The 16,826-nt window shown below is 34.5% G+C and overlaps 1 protein-coding gene across 1 annotated transcript in view; it reads right to left on the reverse strand.

The window, feature by feature from the left end:
* Positions 1–16,826, reverse strand: part of VPS13C (vacuolar protein sorting 13 homolog C (S. cerevisiae)) — a 183,907-nt gene that overhangs the window by 144,485 nt on the left and 22,596 nt on the right. The window contains exons 6-10 of the mRNA XM_010840782.1: positions 10,053–10,162; positions 7,180–7,239; positions 5,015–5,074; positions 3,899–3,979; positions 2,950–3,007 (exon numbers count right to left, since the gene is read on the reverse strand). Coding sequence (XP_010839084.1) covers positions 2,950–3,007; positions 3,899–3,979; positions 5,015–5,074; positions 7,180–7,239; positions 10,053–10,162 — 369 coding nt within the window. The remainder of the gene's footprint in view (positions 1–2,949; positions 3,008–3,898; positions 3,980–5,014; positions 5,075–7,179; positions 7,240–10,052; positions 10,163–16,826) is intronic.

Below are 16,826 nucleotides of genomic sequence, written 5' to 3' on the forward strand. Positions count from 1 at the left end.
CATGGACAGAGGAGCCTGGTAGGCTACAGTCTATGGGGTCACAAAGAGTCGGACACGACTGAGCGACTTCACTTTCTTTCTTTCTTTCATGGATATCTTATCTTTGACAAAGGAGGCAAGAATATACAATGGAGAAAAGGCAATCTCTTTAACAAGTGGTGCTGGGTAAACTGGTCAACCACTTGTAAAAAAATGAAACTAGAACACTTTCTAACACCATACACAAAAATAAACTCAAAATGGATCAAAGATCTAAACCTAAGACCAGAAACAAAAAACTCCTAGAAGAGAATGTAGGCAAAACACTCTCCAACATAAATCACAGCAGGATCCTCTATGACCCACCTCCCAGAATACTGGAAATAAAAGCAAAAATAAACAAATGGGACCTAATTAAAATTGAAAGCTTCTGCACAACAAAGGAAACTATAAGCAAGGTGAAAAGACAGCCTTCAGAATGGGAGAAAATAATAGCAAATGAAGCAACTGACGAAGAATTACTCTCAAAAATATACAAGTAACTCCTGCAGCTCAATTCCAGAAAAATAAACAACCCAATCAAAAAAAAATGGGCCAAAGAACTAAACAGACATTTCTCCAAAGAAGACATACAGATGGCTAACAAACACATGAAAAGATGCTCAACATCACTCATTATCAGAGAAATGCAAATCAAAACCACAATGAGGTACCATTTCACACCAGTCAGAATGGCTGCTATCTAAAAGTCTACAAGCAATAAATGCTGGAAAGGGTGTGCAGAAAAGGGAACCCTCTTACACTGTTGGTGGGAATGCAAACTAGTACAGCCACTACGGAGAACAGTGTGGAGATTCCTTAAAAAACTGGAAATAGAACTGCCATACAACCCAGCAATCCCACTGCTGGGCATACACACTGAGGAAACCAGAATTGAAAGAAACACGTGTACACCAATGTTCATCACAGCACTGTTTATAATAGCCAGGACATGGAACCAACCTAGACATCCATCAGCAGATGAATGGATAAGAAAGCTGTGGTACATATACACAATGGAGTATTACTCAGCCATTAAAAAGAATACGTTTGAATCAGTTCTAACGAGGTGGATGAATCTGGAGCCTATTATACAGAGTGAAGTAAGCCAGAAAGAAAAACACTAATACAGTATACTAACCCATATATATGGAATTTAGAAAGATGGTAACGATAACACTGTATGCGAGATAGCAAAAGAAACACAGAGGTATAGAACAGTCTTATGGACTCTGTGGGAGAGGGAGAGGGGGATGATTTGGGAGAATGGCATTGAAACATGTATAATATCATACATGAAACGAATTGCCAGTCCAGGTTCGATGCATGATATAGGATGCTCGGGACTGGTGCACTGGGATGACCCAGAGGGATGGTATGGGGAGAGAGGTGGGAGGGGGGTTCAGGACGGGGAACACGTGTACACACATGGCGGATTCATGTTGATGTATGGTAAAACCAATACAATATTGTACAGTAACTAGCCTCCAATTAAAATAAATAAATTTATATTAAAAAAAAGAATAGCAGAGAAAATGTATGGGATAAATAATATACAGGCAGCTTTGTTAGAGATCTACTCAAAAATAAATAAAGGTAAGGCTGCCAAGAAACAGAAAAGAGATCTGGAGAAATTCAAATCAAAACAACAGTGAGTTTACCCCCTACATCTGTCAGAATGGCTACCATCAAAAAGTTTACAAATAACCAATGCTGGGAGAGAATATGAAGAAAAGGGAACCTCTGTGCATTGTCAGTGGGAAATGTAAACTGGTGCAGTCACTACTGAAAACAGTATGGAGGTTCCTCAAAAAACTAAAAATAGAACTACCGTATGACCCAGCAATTCCACTTCTGGGCATATATCCTGAAAAAATAAAAACACTAATTTGAAAAGACAGGTGCACCCAAATGTTCACAGCAGCACTATTTACAACAGCCAAGCTATTTCAGCTACCCAAATGCCCATCAAAAGAGGAACGGATTAAAATATGGTACGTATATACAATGGAATATTACTCAGCGATAAAAAAGAATGAAATACTGCTATATGTAGCAATATGGATGAACTTAGAGAATATTATGCTTAGTGAAATAAGACAAAGACAAACATTACATTATATCATTTATATATGGAATCTAAAGAAAACACAAATGATTGAATATGCAAAACAGACACAGACTCACAGATGTAGAAAAGAAACCTGTGGCCACCAAAGAGGAGAGGGAAGGAGAAGGGACAAATTAGGGTATGTGATTACCATGTACAACCTACAACACATAAAACAGATAAGCAATAAGGATTTACTGTATAGCACAGGGAATTGGACCCAGTATCTTATAATAATCCATAATGAAGTATAATCTGTAAAAACACATTATCTGTACTTTGTATACCTGAAATTCACATAATACTATAAATCAACTATGTGCATGCATGCAACTCCTGCATCTCTTGCATTGGCAGGCAGATTTTTTACTACTGCGCCACCTGGGAGGCTATGCTATAATCATCTATACTTCTTTTTTTTAAAATCTCTGGAGTACTTTGTCTTAACACTACAATACTGACATGTTCAAAGTAACCTGAATATCAAGACCTCAGAGATTTCATTATTAAACAAAGAAAAAAAAAGAAAATCTAATTCTTAAAAGAAAGTAGACATTAACAAGATAGGGAAAAAACATGGAGGTCAAGGGGGTTAGCTGTTGGGAGTGAACTATACCCACAGAGCCCTTCTCTCTCACTCTCCAGTGGTGTAAGTGTTACAATCTATTTCTAAATACTAAAATATATACTGAATATGCTGTTATCATGACACTAACATACTTTCTCTTTGTCAAAATAACTTTATCAGAAAAAGTATATTAAAATACAGTATTTAATTCCACGCTTCCTATAACATAAAATAAACTTTTACCATTACTTACTGTATTGATGGTTTGGGGGTATATTGTTACTTGTAAGAATTTCACTTTTCAGCTGATCCTATAAAAAAATTTGAATGATATGAGAATGAAAAAGAAAATGCATATATTCTCAGCACCCCTGACACACACACACACACACACACACATGAAATTTGGTTCTAAATCAGTATCTTTATTCCCAACTTTGTAATTATTAGTCCATAAGAAAAACACACTGAGCACTATTTACAGATATATTTCTTTAGAATATTACTTCAGTAGGTAATTTTTATAAATTCTAAATACCTAGAAACAACATAAGACTGTTCCACTCTGACTTAAAAGGTATATAATGTGTACACACACACACATTCATAAATTAGGATCTCAATCACTTTCTAGACAAAGGCAAATTAATCATTACAATATCTTTCTGAGAAATAAAAGACAGAATCTTGGAATTAATTCAGAAAATTCAACTGTTCTTTTCTAGGTAAATATGACTAAGACTGCTTAGCTTTAAGACATGACTTAGCATGCTTAGTTTTGAATCAATCATTCACTGTGATGCATCACTGTAAATGCTTAAAATATATGCTACGGATACATTTTTTAAAAATCTGACAGGTATCATCTTTCTTTACAATCCTTTTCAAGTAATCATTCTCATATGAAACTCCACAATGCAACCAGAATGCCATCAAAATGAGAGTGTGAAAAACCATAAATCCAGTTTTAATTTGATAGTATAGGTTCTCATCTCACTGTCAAGTGAAAGATGTCACAAAGATCTTCAAAAACAAAAGTGCTATTTTTAACACGGAGTCAATTCAAAAACTGTGTTGCACACTTCTGACTTAGTTACAACTTAAGCAAAAGACCAGTATCTTGTCCTCATTAGAGAGAGACCACGTATGTAAAGTAAATCCCAGGAGTATAGTCAGCTATTCAGGGGACAAACTGAAATTACCAAGATCTGTTCCCTTGACCCCTGGTAAGACATGCTGCAGTTCACATTCCAGTAGGCACTGAGACTATCAAGTCGTATCAGCTATAAAAAAAAAGTTGGAAAAGATCAGGCAACTAACAAACCGAAGTTATGTATCAGTATTAAAAGAATATTCTCATGTTCACTATACCAAAATCATCCAACTGTCATTTTGAACTTTTAAAGGGAAGAAGATAATGCAAAAGTGGAGGAAAATGTATGTATGTTCTTCAGAGACTTTATTATTAATCTGGGCTTCCTTAGTGGCTCAGATGGTGAAAAAAACTAACTGCAACACAGGAGACCTGGGTTCAATCTGAGGGTCAGGAAGATCCCCTGGAGAAGAAAATGGCTATCCACTCCAGTATTCTTGCCTGGAGAATTCCATGGACAGAGGAGCCTGGCGGGCTACAATCCATAGCATCCCAGAGAGTCAGATATGACTGAGTAACTAACACTTATTAATCTAGCATTTGCTGAATTGTGCTTGCAGGAACAGTGTTCCCCAGGGGATTTACTCATTCAATAATCAAATATTTATTGCGAATTCAGTATATAACAGACTCTGTATTTCAATGAATAAGAAAGACATGATTCCTCCAATGAATACAAATGGCTGTTTCAAAGGAAGGGTGAAGGGAAGAGGATTCTATAATCAACAAGGTGGAGAAAAGTACATACAAAATATCCCTTTGGAAGATTCAAAGTGTTTATTAGCATATTTAAAGTATTGTGAAATCCTGGAGTTTAAAACAAAACAAAATATACCTGTCTAACTATGAACACCTTTCTGTTTTAGTCAGTAATCTTATTTGACCAGAGAATATTTTTTCAACAAATCTAATATTATCTCAATTATCTAATGCCCCATCAAATACAATTTGGGAAATATTAATTTTATCCAGCTTCTTTATATTCTAGGTGAAGAAAGGTAAGTGATTTTAGAAGGTAACATAGTAACTAGCTGAGCCAAAACTAAACCCTAAACTTTCAACTCCCATTCAATGGAATATTCTGTTCTATCAAGATTTCTTGAAGAAAATACATTAAACGTTTGTACTCAGGAAAATAACTAGATTTAAAAGTCTAGTCTAATACCTTGTATATAATTTTTTCTGCTTCATTTAATATGCATGGTGTCCAGTGTTTGTTTGCAGTCTAAAACAGAAAAAAAGAGTAACTGTGAAATGAAGTATATGTATCACAAAACAGTGCTCTAATAACCATAACAAAATAACTTAGAAATAACAAGACATCCAGTTAACACTGGCTAATGTGAGTTACCTGTTTTTCATATTACAAAATCAAAGGAACAGTGAAAAAGAGAATTGAGGAGGTTCTAATTTAATTGAGTTCATTCATCCAGAAAATAATTACTGAGCTATTGTGTGTCTGAGAGTGGGTATGAATAAAAAAAAAAAAACAAAGAGCTAGCTAGGCAGTAGTTAGATGTGGCTGAGTGGAGTCAGAGGAGGTTAAGGAGAGGCTTTTCAATTTTAATATAAAGGAGAGACTTAAATGCGCTTAAATGGTTAGAAGACAGAGGTGGGCAGGGAAGAAGAGTTGAAGATTTAGGAAAGAAAAGGAAATTGACAGAAATAAGGAAGAAAGGACAAAAGCTAGAAGAGAATGAGAGAAAGTCGGGGAAAGGCTCCTAAGGACATGGGCGAGGATGGGATCCAATCAGAGGTGGGGAGATTATCTAAGATTTAAGAGTTAGTCTGCATTTGAAAAGATGGAAAAAAGGAATGGTACAGATACAGAAAGAGGTGAGTCTGCTATTATTGTTGTTATAATAGTCAATGTAGTAGTTGAAGCAGAAATTGAGCCAATGTGGCAAATACTTTATTCAAACTATTTAATAAATCATCACAAAAACACTAAAATACAGGTAATACTGTAGTAATGAATGGAGGTTGGATAGAAGGAAACCAACATGGTAACCATACAGTAAGGTGTCACAGGTGCTTTGATAAAATGTGAAGGGGAGTATTTTTAAAAAAGAAATAGTAAATTCTAAGAGTGAAGTAAAAAAAAAAAAAAAAATGAGAAACAGTAATATCTCAAGGAAATATTAAAACCTGAATAAATCACCAGGAAGTTTAAGGGAAAAGAGTAACACAGGCAAAGAAAACCACATGAAAAATCTGAGGAAAGATACAGAGGATCAAACAACAAGAAACTACATCATCCTTACACCCTAGTACTCCTGCCATCAGTCAATGCAAACTAAGTCACATGACTATGTTGTGTTTTTCATTTGGTCTGCTAGAAGCTCAATATTAAATACTGACCTTTCTTATGACTAATATTGTTAGTCTCATTTTTCTGAAACAATTATGTCTCTACCTTTCAGAACACAGATTCTGGTTCTTCGAAAGTATTATAGGATTATTTCTTTTTTATTGAAAGCTATTTCAAGTTTATTTTGGAGACAAGCAAAGGATAAACAGTGTATTAAACACTAGCTTCCTTGACTCCCTTTCCTTTATTTCTCCAATACCTGTTAATTTTTTTTTTTTTGCTTTGATCTTCAACTGATGTATATCTCTACTTCTCTGTATGCATGTATCATTCTTAAGGAATCCATGGAACAAAGACCTTTTTCTGTTTAATAGACTACTTCTCTTTCCTTTTCCTTCGTCTTCTTTCCTTCCTAAGGCCCTCTTCACATAACTAATCAAAAGGCAAAAATATACCCAATGTGATTTACCACTCACTGCCCTTAACTTTAAAACATGTTCCTACCACTTAGTTGTCCATATTAGAAAAAAAAAAAAAAAAGTCCAATCAGGATATACCCACTCTATATACACTCTATATACTAAGGATCTTAAAAGAAAAAACAAACTGCATTGTAAAATACTTAATCAAAATAAATTATGTATATTTCAAAATAATAAACACACATATACATACATATAAACAGATACACATGTACAAGCTATTTGGAAATTATACTGTGGAGAAGAACTTGACTCTGGAAATCTATCTTCCCCTAATTTACTACACATTTAAGATACAGCTTTTAAGACCTTCAAAACACTTGTTCTTAATATTTCTATATTTATTAAACTCAAAGATAAAATAATTACAGAATATAATAAAAGTATCACTAAAAATAATAAATTTCTAGAAAAGCTGTAGAAAGGTTACACAAAAAAATAAAATAGCTATTTGCAGCAATAGCTGATTTTAGGAAATTCACCCTGAGAATAATATTTTACAGATTCCACAGAAATTTTAAATAAGGTCAACTTTACCAATAGACTAAGTTCTCCCAGTGTGACACCAAATGAAAGAGGCCGCTTTGGATCTGATACCTGTCAAAGAAAAAAAGTGACATTAAAATACACTCATAGTGAGGGTAAATCCATTTTACACTCTACAACAGGCAACACAGGACAATGAATTTACAAGGAAGTTACACAACACAAATGGATTTGTGGAGAAGAAAGGGAAGGAAGACACTAACATGGCTGAGGTTTTCCATATTTTGTAGGCATGACACTAACATGATACTTTCCCAGTGGAACTATTTTTTTTTACTAGAAGTGAGAACACTCACTAAACAGATTCTTGCCCACATAGTTTAAAAGAGATAGCCTCTTTATGCATACCACTAAACATGTTCTCCACAGATAAATAAAACAAGGAGTTGCAGATAAAACAGTGCCACTAAATTATTTACAAAGATTTTCACATTTAGAAACGTGAACTGTCTCTCTACACCTTTAATTTCCAATGACACTTAAAAAAGAATGTTTGTTAGAAGATGCTCAAGATCCTTAATATTTAATTTCCTCAATCCCTTAACCCAAAATCTGCCATTATTAAACTGATCTAGTTCTCATCTTCAATATCTAAGTAATATTTATACACAGTGCTTAAACTGTGCTATTGTGTGTATGATGACTTTGTTTTTGACATCTCAGAGATGAACAAAAATTAGTGTTTTTTGGTCACAAAAGAAAATAGGGAAACTAGAGACAAGAGAAAAATCATATAATGTTCTAAATCATCCATCAGGGACCTGAGTCACATACACCCTTCTCAAACAGGAAAACCATGATCTGGTATAGCTGTAAAGAATGAGCTTTGTGAGCTTTGATTTTTAATATCAGATATATTATGGTTTGTGGCAAAATATATTTGCTTCATTCTCACATTCATCTTTTTAGGCCTATGGATATCAAGCTCAAAATAGCTTGCAGCTATTTCAGAAGGAACTTTAATAAAGCACAACTCCTCAGCTGCTAATGCACTGCCCATAAATTACTGCTGTCATACAAAGAGCATCTTTATGATAAATTATACTCTCCCTACCCTCATTTCTATATTTTTAACTATCCTTCCACACACAATAATTAAGGTAATCACACTGAAAGAGGCAAGATACCAGGAAGATCCCTTTGCGCTTTTAATTTTTCCTGTAGATTATTTTAATTTACTTTGTCACTGACACCAACTTAACTGTAATTGATGTTATTTGTCCCACTCCTGTGCATCTCTGTATTTTTTCATTAAAGAGAAAGAAATAACGTACCTTTCAAATTGTACTTGCTCAGTAGAAAAGCTTAGTTCAAGTTTAAACTCAAAGTGGGAGGGACGGTCAAGAGAGAAGGGACATAGGTATACCTGTGGCTGATTCAAGTTTATGTTTGGCAGAAGCCAACACAATACTGTAAAGCAATTATCCTTCAGTTAAAAATAAAAAAAGTTTTAAAAGCTGAGATTATTATTCATCAACATACCACACTGGCTTTAAGAATAATTCTTTTACTTCCATGACAAGTTGAGTTCTAAGTTTGTTTTAAACAAGGCAATTTATGAATTAGGCTTTTTAGACATTTGTTTGTAAAATTCTGTCTACTGGACTTTCCAGGTGCCTCAGCAGTAAAGAATCCACCTGCCAATGCAGGAGACGTGAGTTCGATCCCTGACCCAGGAAGATCCCACATGCTACGGAGCAACTAAGCCACAACTACTGAGCCTGTGGTCTAGAGCCAGGAGCCGCAAGTACTGAGCTCATGTGCTGCAACTACTGAAGCCGGGACACGCAGAGCCCACGCTCCACAACAAGAGACGCCACTGCAGTGAGAAGCCCAGGCCCGCAACTAGAGGGCAGGCTCTGCTCACCACACCTAGAGAAAAGCCCACAGCAATGAACACTCAGCACAGCCAAAAAAAAAATTTCAGTCTAATGATGAGCTAGGTTTTTCAGACATTTGTTAGCAAAATTCAGTCTAATGACTATAGAAAACCAAAACATAAAGTTGGTATAAGACGGAGATGGTATATCTTGAAAAACTACAAGTGTATCTTACTGAATATGAACTGAAAAAAGGGACTTATCAGGAAAGTAAAATAAATTCTCTATATGGCAGTATGACTTTAAATGTAATCTAAACTTAGAGCAAACTAAAAACAAAAAAGAAAGCAACTCATTTTTGGAAAAGATGAAAAAGCATTTCCAATTGGTTACATAAATGAAAAAATTCAAGGCTTTTCAATTATGCTTCAAACTTTAAGACAAAGCAATCTACATTAAGTTTAAAATATTGATTATGTTTTAATTGAAATTAATCAAATAGTTCTTAATCAACTAACGTTAAGCTTTTAGTTATCAGTAAAGTGGTTTCTAAACATTGTTCCACATGTATGTGAGTAGCTGTGTGTGCTAAAATCCTGTGTGGTAGAATGTAAAGTACATGAGACTACCAGCCAAGTGACCTAGGTTTTAGTCCCCTTTCTAACAACCACCATTGTAACCAATTACTTCATTACCTCTGGGAACCAATTTTTTTGTCTTTGTAAAAAATAAAAAAATTAGTTCCTTAAAGCTTTATTAGTCTAAGTCTTTAAACAAAATTCAAAATAAATAATAAAGGAAAATCCAAAAATCTCTTAAATTAGCTTTAGAAAGAAACATATGGTGGTTTATGATATATTTACACATTTAATGTAAAAAGCTTAATGCTAGTAAGGAGATACGGTAGTGTACTAATCAGGAAAAACTTAATCTTGGATTTAAAACTGCCATGTATGGGCAAATCAATAATTAATAATTAATAATAATTAATCAATAATTAATGTCATAAAACACACAATTACTTACACCAAGTAAACTACTTACATCATCTTCATATTTAATGTGAATGTCTGTGATTTTTACTTGTACATTTTTAATTACTTGAGTTGCCAATTTTTCCAAAAATGTATCCTTTTTGGCTTCTTTTGGTTTATCTATAAAAAATACAAAAATACAAGTTCAAGAGCTGAAATTATCACATAATTCATAATCAATGATCAAGGATAGCTAAAGTACTACTCAACGGGAATTACAACCTATTCCTTGCTTTATTTTAGATTTTAATATGCATTTCCAACTTAAAACTTATTTTTCAGCCACTATATCAACAGGGAAATCCCTAAAACTTATTTTGAAGTTACATCATAATCTAACATTTATTTTACCTTTGAAGACAGAAATCAAGTGGTAATGTGTATAAATAACACATGGCATAAAAACCACTTTTACCTACCTTTTGAGCGATCAAGACCTTTAAAAGGTTTCTTAAAATGTTTTTTGTGCTTTTTACGTTTACGTCCTTCTCAGTGGAAGCATTTTAGTGAGAAAAGGATAAAATTCAAGTTAGCAGACTAGAGGACAGAAGAGAACAACAAGAGACTTCTTCCTGACAGCAAATTTGGTACAATTCACCGTATTTTATTCTAAACTGACCTGTTACTTCAATACAGGCAGAAATTCACAAACCTTTTTTAGTCTAGAATAACCTTCTGTAATAAAGAAAGTAACTTGGCAGATGCAATTACACAAAAATTGAGTAAAATATCTGTACACAGTGCCCATTAGAATATTTACGACTGCTTATAATATAAACTTTAATTTTTAATTTCAACATTGCCAAAATATTGGAAATGTAATAATGACAGAATATGTATGGTAGGAGCACAAACGAAATGAATGGGTAGGTTGCTGACAGATGACTTCCTCTGAATGATACACCTCACAAAAACAGGATCCTTTGCAGTCTCGAGGATATAAAGAATACAAAAAGGGAAAAAAACTGTACACAGAATTTTACATTTAGCTTAATAATTCCTTTAGTATCTCTTTTATTTGGCACTGCCTTGTTTCATGGCATTAACCCAAACCTATCTTACCCAACTTATAAATCTTTACATTCAACTGCCTGCTACACATCAAATCCAGTCCTCACTCTTGGGGCAGCCTCAGTATGGTCTCCCCTGTCTCCAATCTCCACTCTTTTCTCTGATCTAACCTCCTCTGACCTAATACGACCAGATTCACGTCTTCCAAAATACTATTCACAGCCTGTTAATCCCTGCTCAAAATTATTTTAAAGGCTCTTTGTAGCCTGCCAAATAAAATGAGAAAGTGTTTGCATGACACAGAGGTCCTTTTATGATCCAGTCCCTATCTCTCTGTCCTGTTCTATCTTCTGCCACTCATCCTTGCACTGGACACTTCAAGAAGACTACTGCTACTTTCCAAAACAAGCTATAACTTTAAAAAAAAAAAAAAAACACTTTTTCTTTTGTCCTGGTGTATAGCTGATTAACAATGTTGTGACGGTTTCAGGTGAACAGAGAAGGGACTCAGCCATATATGCACATGTGTCCATTCTCCCCTAAATTCCCCTCCCATCCTGGATGCCACATAACACTGAGCAGAGTTCCATGAGTACAAGCTATAACTTTCTAATGCCTTACTGCCTCTACACATAGTAGATTCCCTGATTAGTTTGCTCTCCCTCAAGTTCTTCAGGCAAATTCCTAGGAGGCTTTCAAATCTCAGGCCCAGCGCAACTGCATGTGCAATGCCTTCTTCAACTCTTCCAAGGATCTCCAAGGCCATCCACTCTAGTACCTTATGCAGACTTCCACTAAGCAATGAATGCACTGTATTTGAAGTATCTGCACAACTGGTTTGTTTCTAGTCAGGAGGAGTCCTTCATTAGGACAAGAATTATCATAATATCTAGGCACAAAGCACATGATATGTATCTATTCAACTGAATCAAAGTTATCTACATTTGGACATTAAAATAAAATATACAAGCTCAATTAATGTTATAGAGAATACATTGATATTTAGCTTGAAATTTTAAATTTGTTCTTCCTTGATATTTTAAAGCAAATTATCCTGCCACTACAAGAACTAAGAATCAAATTATCAAGTCCTGGATTTTAAGCATAAGACCCTAAGTTTCAAGAAGAAAATATTTACTAAACCTGTAACAAACAGGACTTTGCTATTACCAGGAGTTCTTGTCACAGTGATGGTCCCCTAAATCTTTTTCATTTACAAATTAAACATTCAGCAAAGTTCTCAGAGAAATACTATTTGAAAAGAAATAGCTAAGAAAGCCAGAGAAGCCCTGAAAACCATCCCACTTAGGGAGAAAGTTTTCGGAGACAGGATTCAGCTGCCTGGGTGTAGAGTCTGGAGTAACTCACCCTTCTCATCTGACCTCCTATTATCCTTCTGGGTTCACATTTGTCCTAGAACCTTGTTCTGTCTTTGATCTCAATGTTAGATGCACCATGTTCCAAATGGTTTCAAACTCTAATCTGAGTACTACAGAGTCTTCATTTAATCTGATGGATAGTCACTTTCTAAAGCAGTTCTCAAATGTTTTGGTCTTAGGGTCCCTTTAATACACTTAAAATTTAAGAACCTTAACCAGCTTTTCATTAGGGTGGGTTACAGATACTGATATTTACCAGTTGGAAATCAACACTGAAAAGCTTTTTAATAGTTATTAACTTATTAAATAACCCATTATGCAATACCACAGGTAACGTGTATTTATAAAAAATAACTATGTTTTCTGAACAAAAACTTGTAATGAGAAGACTGATACGGTTTTACAGTCACAAATCTCCTTAATGTCTGGTTTAGTAGGAGACTGCTGGATACAAATACCTGCTTTTGCCTTTGCTCTTTTAGGATCTATTGTTTAGATTGGAGTATGTGAGGAAAATCTGACCTAATTACAGAAATGTAATAGGAAACAGGAGGAACATCTTCATCTTTTGCATATGACCATCTTTTCATGTAATTATGGATACTACATCAAACTCAACCAGTGATAGCTTCTTAAAGCTGTACCTTGGAATCTGAAACTATCCGTCAATTTTTCGTCTAAATTAAAGCCGGTCTACTGTGCACTTTAATACATTCATAATATTTTACCACACTTTTATAATACAGAAATACTGCTTCATTGAATTATACAGATCTTATAAATGCGGAGTCATTTTATTTTTTAATATGAAAAATCACATTGTTAATACCACCAAAAATCTCATCAGAAAAGTCTTTGAGTATGGGAAGCTGTGAAGCTCAAAGTAGCAAATACAAATTCCCCAAAATTCTAATTTTTGTTCAAAAGCTCAAATCTTATTGCTGGTAACAAACAGTGTCAGTTCTTTTTTCTTAAAGCTGTGTTGTTGAAATGTCTACCAAACACCCAAATCTGAGTAATAATCGTCTGTCAGCCATTCTTTGAAGTAAAATGGCTTCCCATGAAAAAAGCAACTAGTTCCACTAGTTCAACTAGTAAGATCAGAAAACCCAAACAACTGCACAAGTATGTTCCCTTGAGACAATTATCCTCCTTCAGTCTACAGAAGTGCAACATGTATGCTTCCTCTTTTGTCACAAAATGACAAAGACACATATACTCAAGAGCTGTAATCTATTAAAATTAAATGGTTTCTATTTCATCAATGGTTTTCTTAAGCAAAATTGCTGCTTCTTCCATTCTATTTTGGTTTTTACTGTGCGTGACTGGCAGGGAACAATACAATAGCTCCTGGCAGTAGAGTTTGGTGCCACTGCCTTAAATCATGGGAAGGCAGCCAGCAATCTTACACAACATTGCTTTTGCACCATCAGTACCAATGTCAATACAGTGGGGAAAAAAAATAACGTCTTAGAATTATTATGAAAATAGTTTTGACTTTTTGAAAATCATTGCTCCAGAAAAAAAATTTTTAATGAGTAAATATACACTCTCAAAGAATCAGACACAACTGAGCGACTGAACAACAACAAATATACACTCAGGAACTGAAAAAATGAAAGCATTGTAAAGAACACATGAAGTCCAGGGCAACTAAACAAAAGACATCTTCAACAAAATTAACTGTTCTCATTTCAGAATCATCAAATTCTAGGCCAAGTTTAGTTTTTTGGTTTTGTTTTTTTAATCCAGGCTAATACACATTTTTGGAATAAAAAGAAACTCTGAATCATGAAGTTTTACTTTAGAGTGACCTCTGTCTGTTTTGTTTTGTTTTTTAAGCACTGCTTGCTGCCCAGTGATTTTTTTTACATATTTAAATAGGCCACTAGAACTCATTTGTATCCTGGAGGCAGGTTGCACTTAGTAAGATCAGAAAACATTGCCCCTGGCAGTCTACAGAAGTTGGTTCCATTATAACCCACAAAATTGGACAGTGAACCATGAGTTATCTTTTATATTAAACAAAGTGACTCTAAGACAAGAGTCAGTCACTCTTACTCAAGGGGCAGATTTGTTCAAAGAGAAACTCCTTTCAGGATAATTTCATTCATGCTATGAAATTTGCCATGCAACTCATCCTTCCATTTGTCATAATGAACCTAAAAATTAAAGAAGTTTCTAGCAGCAAAAGTAATTCTATCATAATGCTTATTGTTGTTTATATCTTGAAATAGAGATGCCAATTGCCTGCCACTTAATCGAAACAAATTTTAAGTGTGACTAAGTTAATATAACAAGTTCCTGAGAAGTTATAGATAAATATATTTAAAATATTTAAAAATATTTAAAATATTTTAGTATTTAAATATTGTTTAAAATATTAGAAATTATTATTTTAATGTGCTTGGTAAACTTCCTAAGATACAAAAAAATCCTACTGTAAATCCTAAAACAGTCAGCCTTCAAATCTGCCTTTTTTGTGAGACTGTCCAGGACAGTAGTCTACATGTGCTGCAAAGCTACTACACAGATGAAGCAAATCAGGGAGGATAGGAGAAGAAAGTCAGGGAAACATCTTTTATCAAGGTCCTAAATAAAGTCTCACTCAAAAAAATAAAGGTTCCATTTTATTGCTTTTTACAAGTTTGAGAACCACTGCTACAGAAGAGAAATCGTTTAATTGAAAAACTACTATACTATTGAACGAAGTCAAAAAGGCAGTCCAGATTTGGAAGTTATCCACAGATCAAACTGTAAACTGCATAAGGCAGTGGGCTGGGTCTGTTTCACCCCACGAACACTGAGCATCCAGCATAGTCTTCCTACTAGAAGACATTAAGAATTTGGTGAGTGAATAAATGGCTGCAGAAGATGGAGAAACGAAATGACAGTGAAGGGGAAAAACATGAATTACATTTCCATATTTTCTAAAAGAATGACATGCCATATAAACTCCATTAAAAGCACAAGCATGGATAAGAATATAATTTTGTATGTAGCTCAGTATAATTAACCGTGCATACCCACCAGGCTTTATGTCCTTGTAAACAAAGTTTTCCAAGCCATATATGAACTCCCCTGAATGTGCGCCTGCATCCGCACGGCAGCAATAACCAAAATGCAAAGCATTTTAAGACATCTTTAATTTCACATGTAAAATACATCTGAACTCAGTTCAAAGAATTAGACATCAGATAACAGAACAAGTAAAATCCAGTGACACTAAAACAACTTACTTCTACGGAAATATTCTCAAGTGACACCATTTCCATTCTTTCAACAGACAGGCTCTGTTTTCATATATTAAAACAAAAACTCTTAATAATTAAAATTATAACAATTAATAATTTCAAGTTAACCAAAACAGACAAATATCAATTATGGCTAATGTCTCATTGATTTACCCAATTTTCAAAGAGAGTAAAAATCTGCTAATTTGGTTCCCTTTCTGCCCACCATTTGTTCATTTTCAGAAGGAAACACTGCTGCAATATTTATGCTAATTTTAGGGTTAACTGAAATGAATTCATCTTACTTTAGTATCATGTTCCCTTCAAAGACACACTATCTGAATCCTTTCTATTCATTCTTGTTAGTGATGGTTAGGTAACACCATCTTCCATTTTGCTCCCCAAATCCAGCTTATATACCACTACCCAAACACAGCCATGATCAAATCACTCTCCAGATTTTTAAAGAAAAAGTAACTTCCTGACTGTCTCACTGACTATCGATCAAAGTCCATTATAACGCAGTCAAGAGCCAGACTGAGTTCAAATTCTAGCTCTATCATTTTCTAACAGCATAACCTAGAACAAGCTATTTAACTTCCAGCTTCCTCAACTATAAAATGGGAACAATAAAAGCCATTAAAGCATAGAATTATGACTATTAAATGAGTCAGCTGATATTAACCACTTTGAAGAGTGACCCGCAAACAGTAAATTCTCAATAAATGTTAGCTGCTATCATTATCATCATCACCATCACGGTATTCAAATTTCTCAAAACCGATATAAACTTAGCTTTCCAACTCCCCTCCAGCTACACTATCAAAGTCCCAAATTCTTAGCAGTTCCCCATACATGCTCTACACTTTTTCATTTCACTATCGCCTTAACCTAGAACGCCCTCTCTCCCTTCTGCATACTCAGCTGAAATACAGACCTTCAGAGTGTCCACCCCGATCTCTGGCTGAACATGATAAGCCCTTTAGGAACTTCTGTAATACTCTAACTGCATCTCATTAATGAGACTCAACACCCTCTCCTGACTATTACCATACATGAGGTCTCTGACAGTAGGCTACAGGAATTTTCTAATTTTTGTGTTTACAACAATGTGTTGAACAGACTGGCAGCAGACTTCTCAAAAGTACCTGGAAGTTAAAA

This window comes from Bison bison, unplaced genomic scaffold (assembly GCF_000754665.1).
Source record: "Bison bison bison isolate TAMUID 2011002044 unplaced genomic scaffold, Bison_UMD1.0 scf7180017864146, whole genome shotgun sequence".
Classification (NCBI taxonomy): Eukaryota; Metazoa; Chordata; class Mammalia; order Artiodactyla; family Bovidae; genus Bison; species Bison bison.